The sequence below is a fragment of the Xenopus laevis genome, chromosome 5S (assembly GCF_017654675.1).
Source record: "Xenopus laevis strain J_2021 chromosome 5S, Xenopus_laevis_v10.1, whole genome shotgun sequence".
Lineage (NCBI taxonomy): Eukaryota > Metazoa > Chordata > Amphibia > Anura > Pipidae > Xenopus > Xenopus laevis.
In genome coordinates this window covers 8,941,551-8,957,876 of record NC_054380.1, presented here as the reverse complement: position 1 = coordinate 8,957,876, position 16,326 = coordinate 8,941,551, and the positions used below count along the sequence as shown (strand labels likewise).

The following is a 16,326-nucleotide window of genomic DNA, read 5'->3' as shown; positions in this document are numbered from 1 at the left end:
AATGCATATTTTTCTGATAAATACGTCTTTCTACTAACACCGTAACAAATAATTGCAATATTCTCCTCCTTGCGTTAAAGGAACAGTAACACCAAAAATTGAAAGTGTTTTAAAGTAATGAAAATATCATGTCCTGCACTGGTAAAACTGATGTGTTTGCTTCAGAAACTCTACTATAATTCATATAAACGAGCTGCTGTGTAGCAATGGCGGAAATTGAAAAAATGATATATGGCACAGGATAAATAATGGATAACTTATGTTCTACAGGGCGTATCTGTTATCTGCTGTGAAACTTGAGCCTTTTCTCCTTTGAATGGCTGCCCCCATGGCTACACAGCAGCTTGTTTATATAAACTATAGTAGTACTTATCTGTTATCTACTGTGTATCCTGTGTCTGAATGGCTGCCCCCATGGCTACACAGCAGCTTGTTTATATAAACTATAGTAGTACTTATCTGTTATCTACTGTGTATCCTGTGCTTGAATGGCTGCCCCCATGGCTACACAGCAGCTTGTTTATATAAACTATAGTAGTACTTATCTGTTATCTACTGTGTATCCTGTGCTTGAATGGCTGCCCCCATGGCTACACAGCAGCTTGTTTATATAAACTATAGTAGTACTTATCTGTTATCTACTGTGTATCCTGTGCTTGAATGGCTGCCCATGGCTACACAGCAGCTTGTTTATATAAACTATAGTAGTACTTATCTGTTATCTACTGTGTATCCTGTGTCTGAATGGCTGCCCCCATGGCTACACAGCAGCTTGTTTATATAAACTATAGTAGTACTTATCTGTTATCTACTGTGTATCCTGTGCTTGAATGGCTGCCCCCATGGCTACACAGCAGCTTGTTTATATAAACTATAGTAGTGTTTCTGAAGCAAACACAGCAGTTTTACTAGTGCAGAGAAATACTGCATGATATTTGTATTACTTTTAAACAATTTCATTTTTTGATGTTACTGGTACTTTAAGCTGATATTTCTGAAGAGAATAAGACTTATTCTTAAGATTATTTTTAAGGACTTGCTGAGAGAGCATTTGTACAAACACTTAGGTTAAACCACTTTATTGATCCTTAAACAAAGATATCTTGACTCTGCTAAGAACAAATATTATGTCTGGAAAAGATCTCTGGCTTTGTCTGAAAGTTCTTGTAGTCACTTGGAAGTCCGTAGGCTTTATGAACTGAATACATTGGTGCTTGGATGTTGACAAGCACCAATACCTCTAAAATACCTCTGTTTATACCATTGTTCATACTGTATTTGTTCACCTAAAAATGGAGGGTTCCCATTAATATAAGGAGGAAAGATGTGCACCCAGGACATGTTGGAACATAAAGCCATAGTAAAGTTTAAATCAGGACTGGGAACTCTATGAATGGGATAAAGCCAATGCTAAGACTGGATTCAATCTTGAGGTTATTAAGTGAGCACTGAAAATTGGGGTGTGCACCCCAGGGATGTCTGGCATCATAGGAAATGTTTAGAAGGAGGGAAGAGATGACGACTAGCAGTCTGCTTGAGGGTGTGCCCTGAGTGGCTAGTGATGAGCGAAAGTTTTTCCCAAGTTTCACTGCAGAAATAAAGCCCGTAGACTCTAACGAGTGAAACATGCATCAAAGATTTGTCGCATGTTTTACTTTCGGAGACTCCCTTAAAACCTCTATTGCTGCTGTATGAATAAGAGGTGACACAAAGGAGAGATGAATCACTCCGTTCATGAAGGGCTTTCATTATAAATGTGTTTCATTTGGCCTTTTCTTATAATCCTCACCCACTTGCAACTTAACATGAACAGAATAATAATTTGACTGCGGGAAATGTAACATGTAGGTCAATGATAGCAAAAAGGGGAACAACTAGCAGGAATTAGCTCTGTATTTTTATTTCTTTATACTGTCGTTTGGGGGAGCGGAGTTTAAAATGCTCATTTACCAACCCATGTGAAAGTGCGAAGTGCAAGGTCACTCACTGAATTGAGAGGCCTAAAATGCAATTTACACATGCAACTGATTTGCACCAAGTGAAAAATGCACAGTTTACGGCGCTGCAGGTATTGGCATGCCTTGAATAACGTTTGAGCACACAATGTTATGGAAAAACCTTAATTGGCACGTGATTTGCCAAAAGAACTTTACTTACCATGAATGAGTAAAATCTTATTACAGATGAAGCCATTGGGATTTCACATTTTGTCATTTTTATGTGCTACGTCCTGCCTCTAGATGGTGCTAGAGTGCAATGGCCTTAGTCCAAAAAAAATTGCATCCTAGTAGTGCGGATATGCGGGTCGGGCTTTTCCCACCCTCCCTCCCAGCACCTGTGCCCGCCTGAGCCCGACTTCCGGGTTCCTTTTATAGATCCGCACCAGCCTGCCAATGATGTCACAAAAGGGGCGGGGCGTGAGGCACGCGTCTATAAAAGTTTAACCCGGAAGTCGGAAGCCAGCATTTGGAAGGTCGCTTTGGAAGAGCTCAACCTGCATCTGCCCGCTACCCGGAAAGGGGGTGCGAGGATGGCCTGAACCCGGCTGCCCCCCGGGTCCCGCAGGTATCCGGCCGGACCACACTACACCCTAGCACCATCTAAAGGCAGGACTAAGCATTTAAAAAATGGTGTCTGGACATGGTGCAAAACAAATTTCAGATGGCTTCATCTGTATGTTTTAAAATGGTGCTTATCCACTGTTTATTTAGCTGTATCTAATATGTATATTGAACCCCACGTTTATGTTAAACATTTCTTTTTCATACTAGAATAAGATTTTATATTACAGAAGTTTATAACAATAGCATTGTGTATCTTCTACTGACCATTATAAGGCTATTAGCATGATGGGCCTCTGTGAGTATAAAGAACAAGGCTTCAAAACGGGTTATGGATTGCAGGAATGTCTCTACTATCTCCTCTAATGAGCATAGATAGATCTTATTCTTTAGAAAGAATAGAGTGCCACTAATAGGTAAATGAAGGCATAGATTTGGTTGGGGGTTTTAAATCAACCTATAATGGAACTAAGGGACAATTAATATTTCACTGTTATTTCCAGTGATCTATCTCTCGTTTAAGCTTTCATAAATAATACAGTGCGCACATGAATACTATTATCTAGTATGAAAACTAATCCTTGAGAGCCTTTCCAATATGGGCTCAAAAAACGAAACTTCAAGGCGCGGCAGGCAAAAATTTGTTCAGACAACACTAATTCACTAAAATGCAGGAAATTTAAAGTTGAATGGACGTCTTTATGTTACATGTTGCAGCAAATACATTTATACTGTTAATTAAACATTAATAAATAAAGACAATAGAGTTGTTATTTAATGCCCTACACATGAGCCCACTGTATAATTAATGTTCCATATGTAAGGAAATGTATGGGGGAACCGGGGTACCCAAAAAAAAGGAGTGTGAATGACCGCTAGGACCTATCTCTTTCGCTCGCGAATTGCCGTTTGCGCCCATTAGTAAATTTGTGATGTCCCTGCGGGCAGTAAAGTTGGCAAATTGTCGCCATCGTTCGCCCTTTAGTAAATCTGCCACCTGGTTCCATACTAGATTATAGTATTCATGTGTTAAAGGAAATTTGCACTCACTGCTCTTATCTTGATCAAAAAAAAAAATGAATGAAATGCAAAGGCAACGTTTGGACCATATTATTATTCGTTTTGTTTATTATTGTTGTTCTGTCCTCACTACGTGTTACCCTGGGGTTGTGTGTAGCTTGACATGCAGCTAAACTCCTTCCTTCATTATTCCACTGACACAGGATATTGAGCTTCAGTTTTATTAACAAAGGGGAAGGTGTAAAACAAGGGGAAAACAGAAATGACTTACTGAAACTGTATAATATAGCATAGCATAAGATACATTAAATAGTAGACAGTAGCATGTATCACTGCATAAAAGAAGAGAGGCCAATAAGGATTAATTATATCTTAGTTGGGATCAAGTACAAGCGACTGTTTTATTATTACACAGAAAAAGGAAATCATTTTTAAATATTTGGATTATTTGGATAAAATGGAATCTAGGAAGACGGCCTTTCTGTAATTCGGGAACTTTCTGTATAATTGGTTTCCAAATAAAGGATACCGTACCTGTACAAGAAATATTTAATATAGAGCTTTGGGCAGTAATTAAAATGAAGTCAAACTAAAGTGAATGTTTCCAGAATTAATTTTACAAACAGGTTTTGTTTTGTACGGGTTTCCGGATAACAGATCCCATACCTGTACAAGGACACGTTACCTGTCCCTTAAATATTTTATTTAAATCTTGTATTCGTTTTCTGCCTTTGTATAGTGATGGGCGAATTCGCTTTGCCGAAAAATTTGCGAATTTCCCGCAAAACAGCGAAAAATTCACAAAACAACGGCGTCCAAAAAAATGGGCCAGCATCCATTTTTTTGATACCGGTGAATTTTCGCGGCGGTTTCGCAAATTTATTCGCAGGCGGCGAATAGCAGGAATTTGCAGTGAATTCGCGCCTGGTGAATAAATTTGCCCATCACTACCTTTGTATTTTGATCATGGGTATTGCGGGCAGCAAAAATTATCATAAGAAGACACATTTTTGGTTCTATAAGCCTCACCCACTAGTGCCCCCTGTACTAATTTCTTCCTGTGTCATTTAATAATATGTAAATAGCCTCTTGAGCAGGAAGTGCAAAAGAAAATTGTTTCCCCCATTCGATCAGACAATGATAAATATTAGGGATGCATCGAATCCAGGAATCGGTTAGGGATTCAGCCTTTTTCAGTAGGATTGGGTTGAATCCTTCTGCCCGGCCGAACCAAAGCCGAATTCTAATTTGCAAAAGCAAAGGAGGGAAATCGCGTGACTTTTTGTCACAAAAGAAGGAAGTAAAAAATATTTTCCCCTTCCCACCCCTAATTTGCATATGCAAATTAGTATTCAGATTCAGTTCGGTATTTGGGGTTTTGGCCAAATCCAAAATAGTGGATTAGGTGCATCCCTAATAAATATTCAAGTTGACTAAAAAAAGTGGCAGAATTCCATGTAACCAAATGACGCAACATCATAACCTTTTACATAAGGAACAATGAAGGTTTTTAGTTTAATATCCCTTTAAATAATTGAAAGAAAAAAAAATAATGTATCGTAAAGGAGATATAGAGAAAGCTACTGAATCGTAAAGGAGATATAGAGAAAGCTACTGAAATAAACAGCAGATGGTGGGGATTGAGATTCCATGAGACCTGGCAAACGTGATGAGGATTTATTTTTCCAACCGAAAACCGAGAGACTTTGGACACAGAATAGAGCGATTGTGACTATGTATCCTCTCCCTTACAATGTGGAGTTAAGAGCAGATGGCCAACGTTCAGAGCATCTCTGTAACAAACAGCTGTTTCCTTTCTGAATAATCCTGGAGAATTCTCCGTCCTGAAACAGTCAAACCGCCATTCATTGGCAGCCAGTGCCGGGATGTTGGGCTCCACGCGGTTTCATATTCTGTGCGAGTCCGTTCTCTCTTTATAGAAACATGTGATTAGTAATTACAGCAACACACACAACCCATTAAACATGAGCACTTTACAGCTATTCCAATATCCCTCTGATGTAACATCACTACTAAATACTTGTAAACACCATTGGCTGCCCCCCAAAATTCTTTGTTTTACTCTTCTCATGTGTCAGTAAGTAGGTCACTCTAGACAGCAAGATGGGTGTATTTTATGCTACACCTGTTACCCAACATGGTTGGTACCTGAAGTTTTATGGATAACCAATCTTTCCATATTTGGACCTTCCTACCTTAAAGGGCACCTGTTGGGTAAAAATGTTATCCCCAACCAAAGGTGTAGGCTAATAGAGCTCGCATTCCCACTGGGAATAACAACAGCTCCAGGTGCGAGCAGCCATGTCCGTTCACTCGCATGCGAATAATGAAAAGCTGCCCTGAATTGCTCACATGGCTGCTTGAACTGGGAGCTCCTTCCCGTTGCGGGTAGCCTAGCGCTGGCGGGGGTCATTTTTTTAAAAAAAAAAAACTACTGTCATCCCCAATTGTAATGCCAGCTCTATAAGCCCGCACTAGACTTGAGGGAATGTGACCCGTTTCGTTTCACCTAAAATTCGCGGCCAATGAAATGTCGCAGACACCCATTAAAGTTTATGGGCGTCCAAAAAATGTTGACGTGCGGCGACATTTTTTTGACGCTCCTCATTTTTTTTTTTTTTGACGTGCAATGCCATACAAGTCTATGGGCGTCATTTCCGATGCAAAACGTTGCAAAACAATTCGCCCATCCCTAGCCCACACCTTTGGTTGGGGATAACATTTTTACCCAACATTTTTACCCAACAGGTGCCCTTTAAGTCTACTAGGCTGGTTTTGCTTCCAATAAGGATTAATTATATCTTAGTTGGGATCAAGTACAAGCTACTGTTTTATTATTACACAGAAAAAGGAAATCATTTTTAAAAATGTGAATTATTTGATTAAAATGGAGTCTATGGGAGACAGTCTTCCCGTAATTTAGAGCTATCAGGATATTGAGTTTTCAGATAACGGATCCCATAACTATACATGGAATATTTAATATTGAGCTTTGGACACTAATTAAAATGAAGCCAAACTATAGCGAATGTTTCCAGAATTAATTTTATGGGATCCGTTATCCAGAAACCCATTATCCAGAAAGCTCAGAATTACAGAAAGGCTGCCTCCCATAGACTCCATTTTATCCAAATAATCTAAATTTTTGAAAAAGATTTATTTTTCTGTGTAATAATAAAGCAGTAGCTTGTACTTGATCCCAACTAAGATATAATTAATCCTTATTGGAAGCAAAACCAGCCTATTGGGGTTATTTAATGTTTACATGATTTTCTGGTAGACTTAAGGTATGAAGATCCAAATTATGGAAAGATCTGTTATATGGAAAACCTCAGGTCCTGAGTATTATGGATAACAGGTCTTATATCTGTATTTTGCAATATGGTTTATTAGTGTCAACCAGGTTTTGTCCACACTTACAAACAAGTTTTGTTTTTGGCAGTAGATATTCCACACTGCTGCTACACCAATGAAATGAAATAGTCATTCTAAGGAATTTCTAATTATTGGACATGCTAATGATTGTTGTAATTATACAACAAGACAGAGCTGTTCTTTTTTGACAAATAAATGTAAATAAAATGCTTTTTATTTGCTATCATTTTCTCATTAGTTTGGATTTTGCTAAAATCCCGCTTCATATTGAAATTTTCTGCTTAGCCTTTCTGCATCTGTCAGTCAGACATTCACTGTCATCGGGTGTCACTCAACATCACATTTACATTTGTTTCAAGTCAGAATTGACTTCTCCACTCTCCACAATGGTGGAATAATTTAGTGTTTTGTACATTCATATTTGATATATTCAAGAATGACAGTATGAGAGATTGCACCTACAGTATATCAACTTAACTTGCTGCCCCACCACTAAATTCCATATATATTTCTTAAAGGAATTCTTCAGTGTAAAAATAAAAACGGGGTAAATAGATAGGCTGTGCAAAATAAAAATGTGTCTAATATAGTTAGTTAGCCAAAAATGTAATGTATAAAGGCTGGAGTGATTGGATGTGTAACATAATAGCCAGAACACTACTTCCTGCTTTTCAGCTCTCTTGCTTTACACTGATTGGTTACCAGGCAGTAACCAATCAGTGACTTGAGGGGGGGCCACATGGCCCATTACTGTTGCTTTTGAATCTGAGCTGAATGCTGAGGATCAATTGAAAACTCACTGAACAGTTATGTCCCATGTGGCCCCCCTTATAGTCACTGACTAACTCAGAGTTAAAGAGCTGAAAAGCAGGAAGTAGTGTTCTGGCTATTATGTTACACATCCAGTCACTCCAGCCTTTATACATTACATTTTTTGCCTAACTATATTAGAATTTTTTTTTATTTTGCACAGCCTATTTATTTACCCAGTTTGGTTTTTTACACTGAACTGTTCCTTTAAGCCTTCCATTTACATGTAAAAAACAAATGTTTCTGTTGCTACTGTTAAATATTATATATATATATATATATATACATATATATATATATATATATATATATATATATATATATATATATATATATACAACATTGTATTTGACTTATTTATTTTCAACATTGTATTTGACTTATATCTTTTAACAATTCTTGATATATATTTTTTTGTTATCAACCCTTTTTTTCACTTTATTATTTGTTATGCTGTCACTGATGAGGTCTGCTACACGTCACTTCCCCTGCTTTCGGTTGCTCTTTTTGTTTTTCCCGCCACACTTGGTATTTATTTCGTTTGTGTGAACCATTTTTGCACTTTGAGAAAGGCTGTCGTGTCAGCCGAAACGTCAGCGATTGTCCACTGAATAAAGACATTAAAACACTTCTAAGACCTGTGAGTGCGATCTCCATTTCCAGCTTTATATTCAAACTTCAACTAGGACTGCACCCAGGCATAATTGATGACATTTTCGTGAGTGCCGGTTTTTCCCTTCACTGTAATATATATATACAGTATATAGGGTTTTATGTTTTTTTATTGAAAACTTTACAACAAAAAATGAACATTATTTAAATAACATTACAATAACACTGTATTACAGTCATACAGAACCAAAATCTCCAACAACAAACAAAATAAGGATGGCAAATGTGTACTCTGGAATCATGGTACGGGAATACAAAGCTTGGTCAGCTCACTTACTATTGCCCTTACAACACAGTCTATGGGAGTGTTTGGATGACCCATAGTTTGCTTGCAGCGGAACTGCCAAAGAAAATACTTAAACACTGACACAATGATATAAGTATGGTCAGCACTGTAGACAGAGTTGTCCATGACTCCATAGGCCAGGTGAGAATATCCAGCCACCTTCAGAGAGGAAAAGTGCAACTCTGTAGCTAAGGAACACCTGATGGCTTTTGACACTGGGCAATGAACCAAAAAATGGCTTTGAGTCTCCTCAACGGCACATCCCCAGGGGCACACCCTGTCCTGTGTAGGAAGTTGATGGTAATTCCCTCTCACCTTGAGCTTCCCATGCAGAGAGAGCCACTGAACATCATACAGTTTGGCAGGTAAAGCTTTGCTGTTCAAGTGGCGAATAGACTTCTCTGCAGTGTCACCTATACAATCACTGAGCACAGGGGCAGCAACAAAATAATCTTGTACAATGTCAGTGTACAGGGCCTTTCTGGGGACTGTATCGAGCTGCTGCTTGAACACTTTCCATTTCCGTAGCCATACCAGAGCAGTAGCCACATAGTCAGGGGTGTTGAGACCAGTCCGCTTGACTCGGGTTAACTTTTCCCCCTTAAGCCACTTGGTCAAATTTGGAGCAGACCAATATGATATGCCCATTTGCCACAATGCAGGAGGGTCTGCATCCAAATTGGAGAAATTAAACTTTAAGAAAATGGAAGCAAAAAAGGCTATAGGGCAGACCATGTCAAGACCACCTTTGTTTTTTGGCAGGTAAGTAATGCCCCTCTTGACCAAAGTAATCTTATTACCCCAGAGCATTACAAAAAACATAGTCTGTAACGGTGTACACAGATTAGCAGGTATTGGGTAAATGTATGAAAGGTACAGAAACATGGGGACCAAGTAAGCCTTGACCATGGCAACTCTTTCCCTGCAGGTCAGTCGCCATTTGGACCAGCGCTGAACCTTTGCTTTTCCGGAGTCCAATTTCTCCTCCCAATTTGATTTCCCGGACACATCCCTCCCAAACTTAATCCCCAGGGCCTTAATTTCAGTGGAGGTTGTCGGAAAACTCGCCACTTGGAAAGCTGGCTGTGAGTCCGACACCCAGAGTGCTTCTGACTTGTCAACGTTGACAGCCGACCCTGAAGCAACAGAATAGGTGTCAAGAGCTTCTATCACGACATCCACCTCGGCAGAGTTGGACACCCAAACTGAAACATCATCGGCGTAAGCCACCAAGCTGACCGAAGGAGACCGAGGGATGCAGATGCCAACCAGTCCGCCCCCTCGCAGACGCCTCAGAAAAGGATCCAGGGCAAAAACATAGAGAAGCGGACTGAGCGGACAGCCCTGCCTCACCCCAGCACCCAATGGGAACCTAGTGCCCTGCCAACCGTTGATCAAAGGGAAGCACTCTCCCTCCAGGTATAAAGTTTTCAACCAATTGACAAATTGAGCCGGGACGCCATACTCAGACAAAGTAGCCCACAGGTACGGATGTTGCACCCGGTCAAAGGCTTTTGCTTGGTCGAGCCCCAAAAGGTATTTTTCACAGTTTGTTGCTTTTGCATATTCAATTGTTTCCCTTATTGTAGCTGCTGCCTGAAGGACCCCTCTCCCCTTCACGGCACAATATTGATCCTCAGATAGTAACATATCAGAAACAGAGTACAGCCTATTGAACAGGACCTTAGCCAGGATTTTACGATCTGTGTTGAGCAAAGCTATAGGCCTCCAGTTAACAATTTGCCTGCGGTCTTTGCCCTTAGACAATAAAATGAGGGCAGATTCCCTCAGTGACCGTGGCAGCCTCCCTGTTTCCAGGCAATGGGTAAACACTTTCTGAAGGATTGGTGAGAGCTCCTTAGAAAAGGCTTTATAAAATTCTGAGGTCAGCCCATCAGGACCAGGGGATTTTTTCAGAGGAAGCGAGGCTATTGCTTCCATAATCTCACCCTCGTCTATCTCTCTTGTGAGTGATGAGAAATCTACATTGGCTAAAGGGGGTTCTGCAGAGGCCAAAAAACCTTCAATAAGAGAGGCATCAATTGCCTTATCTTTGAACATTTCCTTATAAAATTCAGCAACTACTGTCAAGATACCTGTTTTTGACTTTTGTAGCTGACCTTTGGAGTCAAAGAAACCTGTTACCAATTTGGCATTCTCTTTCTCTCTACACTGCAAGTAGGGGTCAGGTGTAAAGAATTTGCCATAGTCTCTCTCAAAGATGAGCGACTCATATCGGGAGTACTGGAGCTCTCTGAGCCGCATCTTAAGGAGTTTAATGTCCTGCGGGGACAATTTGTTTGAGATGGCATATTCTAGCTTACTTCTGACAGCCAGATAGGCCCGATATCGTCTAGCAGACTTAGCAGATGCAGAAGACTTAAAGTGTTTCTTAAAGGAATGTTTGGCTTGCTCCCACCACTTACTGTAGGAGTCATAGAAAGAGACTCTTTGCAACTGTATATCTAATAAATCTTGAAACCCTTGTAAGGTGACAGGGTCTGTAAGAGCATTTGGCCCTAGTCGCCACAAACCTTTACCCCTTGTGGGCACAGAGGAGACACCAAGAGTGACTGAGATGGCCAGATGATCTGAGAACTCAACCACAACTTCCTTACAGTCAGTGAAAGCTGTAGTTGGGCTAGCGAACACAAAATCAATGCGAGATGATCGAGTACCACAGGCGTAGGTATTTGCCGGGCTCCTACCATTAGCAGCAAAAAGGTCAACCAGGCCTGCCTGGTGCACCAATGTCCTCAGGGACCCAGAAGTTTTACGTGAGGGAATAAGACCCTGATTGAAATCCCCCAATAACAGCAGAGTATATGGAACAATTAAAAACTGAGCTATCTCAGACCATAGTTCTGTCCTTTCTGAGGGGATTTGAGGCCCGTAGGTATTAATGACCCGCATTCTGGTATTACCCAAGGTAAAGTCTAACAACAGACAACGGCCCACTGAAATTTCAATTAACCTATGCACCTTCGGTTGTTGAGGGCCTTTGAAGAGGATGCCCACACCAGCTGCAGGTTCCTCCCCTATAGACCAAAAGGAGGCTCCAAACCTCCAATCCCTTCTGGCTTTAGCAATCTGTAGCTTGTGGGTAAGTCGGGTCTCTTGTAGGCAAATTATTTCTACATCTGAAGCTGCAAGGTAGTCGTAGGCTAAGAACCTGGCTTTATCAGATTTAATGCTGCATGTATTTAGTGATAGCACTCTGTAGTGTTCGCAGGCCATATTTATGTATTATATGTATTTGGTCACTCTATCTCCTTAAGCTCCTCCTTCTCCTCTTTTTTTTTACAACCGAGGAGCTGCCAGAGGATTCAATATTTGATTCCTCCAAGGGCTGACAAGCCTGAGGAGTCTCACTGACATGTGATAGTGCCTGACTGTCAACATCGCCTGGGTCTACTGAGTCACCCCAGTTACCTATGGGTTCCTCTGGAGGTTCATCAAGCTCCTGTGGCTCAGAAAACTTGTTGCCGATGTTGGCTAGGACCTGGTACCTATTGGAGGTAGACAAAACAGCTTTCCCTGGATGGGATCTCTTTTTACCTTTTGGAGCCTGCATCTCCCAGACAGGGTCTGATGAGGGCTGGCTAATGAGATTTTCCAAGTTTGGCGTAGCGCTGAGATGAGTCTCCTCATCAGCACTTTGCAACCCTTGTGTGTGATCACGCTCTTGTGAAAGCTTTAGTAAAGCCCCCTGGGCTTGTCCCAAGAGGATTGGTAAGGAAGGAGAAATATGAGAAGTAGAGGCTGTCTCAGAGGCCTCATTTGATGGTTGACAAGGAGCAGTCCGAGAAGACCGCTGACTCTGTACAGAGCCCAGACTGTGGTTTGACTGTGGAGCATCCTGACTCTGAACCAAATTCTTCTGTACTTCTCTCACTGTACAGGAAACCTCATTTGAAGCAGTCATAGGGGCAACCAGAGACTGACCTGTAGGGGGTGACAGTTGAGGGGCAGCTTCTACAGGAGCACAACTGCCAGCGGCCATGGATGTAGAGCCATGAGAACCAATACGTACTGAAGCAAGCTCTGGCCTAGATGGCGTAGCAGGCGCAACTGCTGGTTGAATGTCACTCACAGCGTTTGTTTCAAGCAGTCTAGTTTGGGTCTGGCCACTAGTTTGTTTGGGCCTGGTGTCATTACCAGTAAGCAGGGCAGTTTCCATTTCAATGAGTTCACTGGTGACATTATGCCAAGCCATTGGACAGTCATCATGTACATGATCTGCCTCTCCACACAAGTTACACATCACTTTGTCACACGATCTTGCCTCATGACCCACCTCTCCACATTTAGAACAACGCTTAACTGCACATTGAGCAGCAAAGTGTCCAAGGTTCCCACACCTAAAGCACCTTCTTGGCTGCCCTACGTAAAAGAGAACCCCCCTGTCTTTCCCTATGAAGAATGAGTTTGGGAGGTGTACTTGAGCGTGGTTACGCATCCAGAGCTTAACCGTGACTTTGAAAGACCCATCCCATACACCATGTCTGTCATAACATCTCCTTAGGGGGGAAACAATATCACAATGACGCCGTAGCCAGAAAACAATGTCCTCCATTACAATATTTTCATGTTTGAAAACAACCGTGACATGTTTTAGAGCCTGTTTTGTTAAAGGAACCACTCTAAATTGTTTCCACAAATCATTGTTTTTCTTCAAGTTGTACCTAGTGAAGAACATATCTAGGTATTCAGGGAGTTTGAAACTGATGTCAAATTCTACCTCTCTCTGCTTTATTACTGCCCACACCTGATCATCAACCTTGAACTGCAAGTGTGCCTTGAGCAGTATATCCACAACATAATCTCGGTCCGGGCAATCCTCTATTGGGCCCACCCATTTAAGCTGCACTGCATTCCTCCTGGTAGAAGTGGGACCAGTAGAAACTGATGGAGTATTTAAGTCAGTGCTTCTCAAGCGATTAGTGGACCAAGCATTTACTGGTGGGGGTGGGGCAGGTAAGGCCTGAGGTCTGGACTCTGCTGACTGCTGTGCAACTCTAACTGATTGCTGGACAGGGCCAACCCGGGGTATAGCTGCAGAAGAATGAGATGCCAGAGTACTAGTACTGGGTTTGGAAGAAGGCTGCAGAACCTGGGACCTCCTCAACCCCTTTTCTTTAGCCCTGTCCTCCCTCTCCTTTCTCTCAACATATGCATGTACAAGGAGCTCAGACTCCTTGGAGTAAGCCTCTGACTCTTCTCTGCGTTTCCTAGCTGCCTCATCCTCCTGTACCTCCTCCTCCATCATATCTGGTGAGAAATAATCATCATCACAGTCTAACACCACAACCACCACCCCTGATTGGAGTGGGTCATGCACCTTAGTGGAGCTCTCTCCCTCTGCCATAGGAAAAGCACATACATTGTCATCAGTATTGGTCAAGTCAATATCAGTTGAACAAACATTGTCTATCAAACCATCCTGATTTTTTTGAGGATTCTCCTCAACTGGACAGTGTTGCAAGGAGCTAGCAACAGGAGCTAAAAGCTCTGTACACAAAAGAGCTGCTGGGGTACGCTGATCTGTGGTTTCTGGGGCACGCTGGTCGGTGGTTTCTGGGGCACGCTGGTCTGTGGTTTCTGGGGCACGCTGGTCTGTGGTTTCTGGGGCACGCTGGTCTGTGGTTTCTGGGGCACGCTGGTCTGTGGTTTCTGGGGCACGCTGGTCGGTGGTTTCTGGGGCACGCTGGTCTGTGGTTTCTGGGGCACGCTGGTCTGTGGTTTCTGGGGCACGCTGGTCTACTCCCTGAGCTGTGTCCGACAACAGATGAGCTGCTGGGGTGCGCAGTTCTACATCATGGTCCATGGCAGAGGAAGAATCTGCATTAGGGGTCACTTGCAGCACTTGTTGTGAAGCAGAAGCCAATTTACATCCTTGCATAATGCTATGGTTAGCAAACAAGTCCTCACATATGGAGGTGTCAGCCATTTTGTTGGTTGGCACACCAGAGTGCTGCTGGGATTCAAATGTAAACTGTACAGAAGTTTCTGGAGCCCCTCCAGATCCCCCACAACTGCCCCCTGCCATTACTTGCTGTGCACACCTTGTTTCAGAAGTTTCATAGCGTGCGTTTGTTTGCCCACTGTTTTGTACAGGTGTAGCAACCATCTTGGTTGTGGCAGAATCAAGAACACATTTGGCAGTTGGAATACAGTGCTCATTTTGGGATAAAACTTGTGCAGGGTGTTGTTCAGGGTCCCCCCTACAAGGCCCAGCAAACGAATTTATAGACAAAGACTGTGAAGTGGCTGAAAGTTGTAAAGACTTTTCCCTATGGGAAATTGTATTGGCAGCCATCTTAGACTTGCTCCTTGTCTGCACTGGACAAACAAACAAGGGATCCAGTTGCTGAGGATTTACAGGAGACAGGGCAGGAGCCAGTGAGTCTTGTGTGTGGGACCCAGGGGCTTGCTGTGGGGGGGTTTGCTGTGGGGGGGTTGACAGGCTGGGCCAATGCACTTCAGAGGTTAAATCAGGGATAACAGTTCCATTAGGTGAAAACATATAACCAGGGTCGGACTGGGGTGCCCGGGGCCCACCGGGACTGGTGTCCAGGGCCCCCCTCTGACCCCCGCTACCTAGGCGAATCGCCGCTCGGCATAATTGCCCAGGCGGCGCATCGCGCATGCGCAAACGGAGCTAGGCACGCATGCGTAAATGGCGCTAGACGCGCATGCGTAAAAGGCGCGCATGCGCAAACGGCGCTGCGATCCGCCGAAATTTTGTTTATTTTTTTAAAAAAAAACTGTTTGGGAGAGGGGGTCTGGCCCGGCGGGGGCCCACTAGGGTCGGGGCCCACCGGGTATTTTCCCGGTATCCCGCCGGGCCAGTCCGACACTGCATATAACTTTGGTTACACAGATCAGATTCTGACCCAAATTGGAGCAGATCATGTACTAGGGGAGAGTTCACAGACGACATCACAACTGGGGCCCCCAAGGGCACATGGGACAAATCAGAAGCAGGAGAAGGTGCAGGCCCTGGAGCCTGGGGCTCAATTACAGAGCAGCCTTTCCCATCAATTCCCTCAGAAACTACAGCATTTCCCAACTCAGAATTACTCACAGTGTGTCCAGCAGCAGCTGCTTCTCTTCCACTCACAATTAACTGCTTTGTACAATCCTCTTCACTTACACAGGTAATGGCTGACTGGCCACACCCACCAGCAAAACTTTCATTATTCATAACTTGAGAACCAAAGCAGGGATCCGGCTCTTGCTGATCTCTCCTGGTTCCTGATACATTCACACACGTTTGTGCCAAATTTGGTGATCCTCCGGGGTCCGGTGATCCCTTAGTCTCCACTTCCATTCAGGAGCCTCACACACACAGTCTGATATAAGGACAGAGACAAGGGGAAAGTGTTGGAAGGGTTACTAACTGATCTCCTCTCATTCCCTACAGAAATAGGGATTGGTAGCACTAGATAGGTACCTAATATATAGAGACAAGAGGAAAGTGTTGGAAGAGTTACTGTCTGCTCTGCTCTCATTTCCCTACAGAAATAGGGATTGGTAACACTAGATAGGTATCTAATATATAGAGACAAGAGGAAAGTG

General features: G+C 42.7%; 1 protein-coding gene across 1 annotated transcript; it reads right to left on the bottom strand.

Annotated features, from left to right (window-relative positions):
* Window positions 1-12,010: 12,010 nt before the first annotated feature.
* On the bottom strand, window positions 12,011-16,111 carry LOC121394153. The gene is made up of 2 exons (XM_041564210.1): window positions 15,616-16,111; window positions 12,011-15,276 (listed from the first exon to the last, which is right to left on the bottom strand). The coding sequence occupies exons 1-2, from the start codon at window positions 16,076-16,078 to the stop codon at window positions 12,011-12,013; spliced, it is 3,729 nt and encodes a 1,242-aa protein (XP_041420144.1). The 5' UTR covers window positions 16,079-16,111.
* Between the last annotated feature and the right edge of the window lie 215 nt (window positions 16,112-16,326).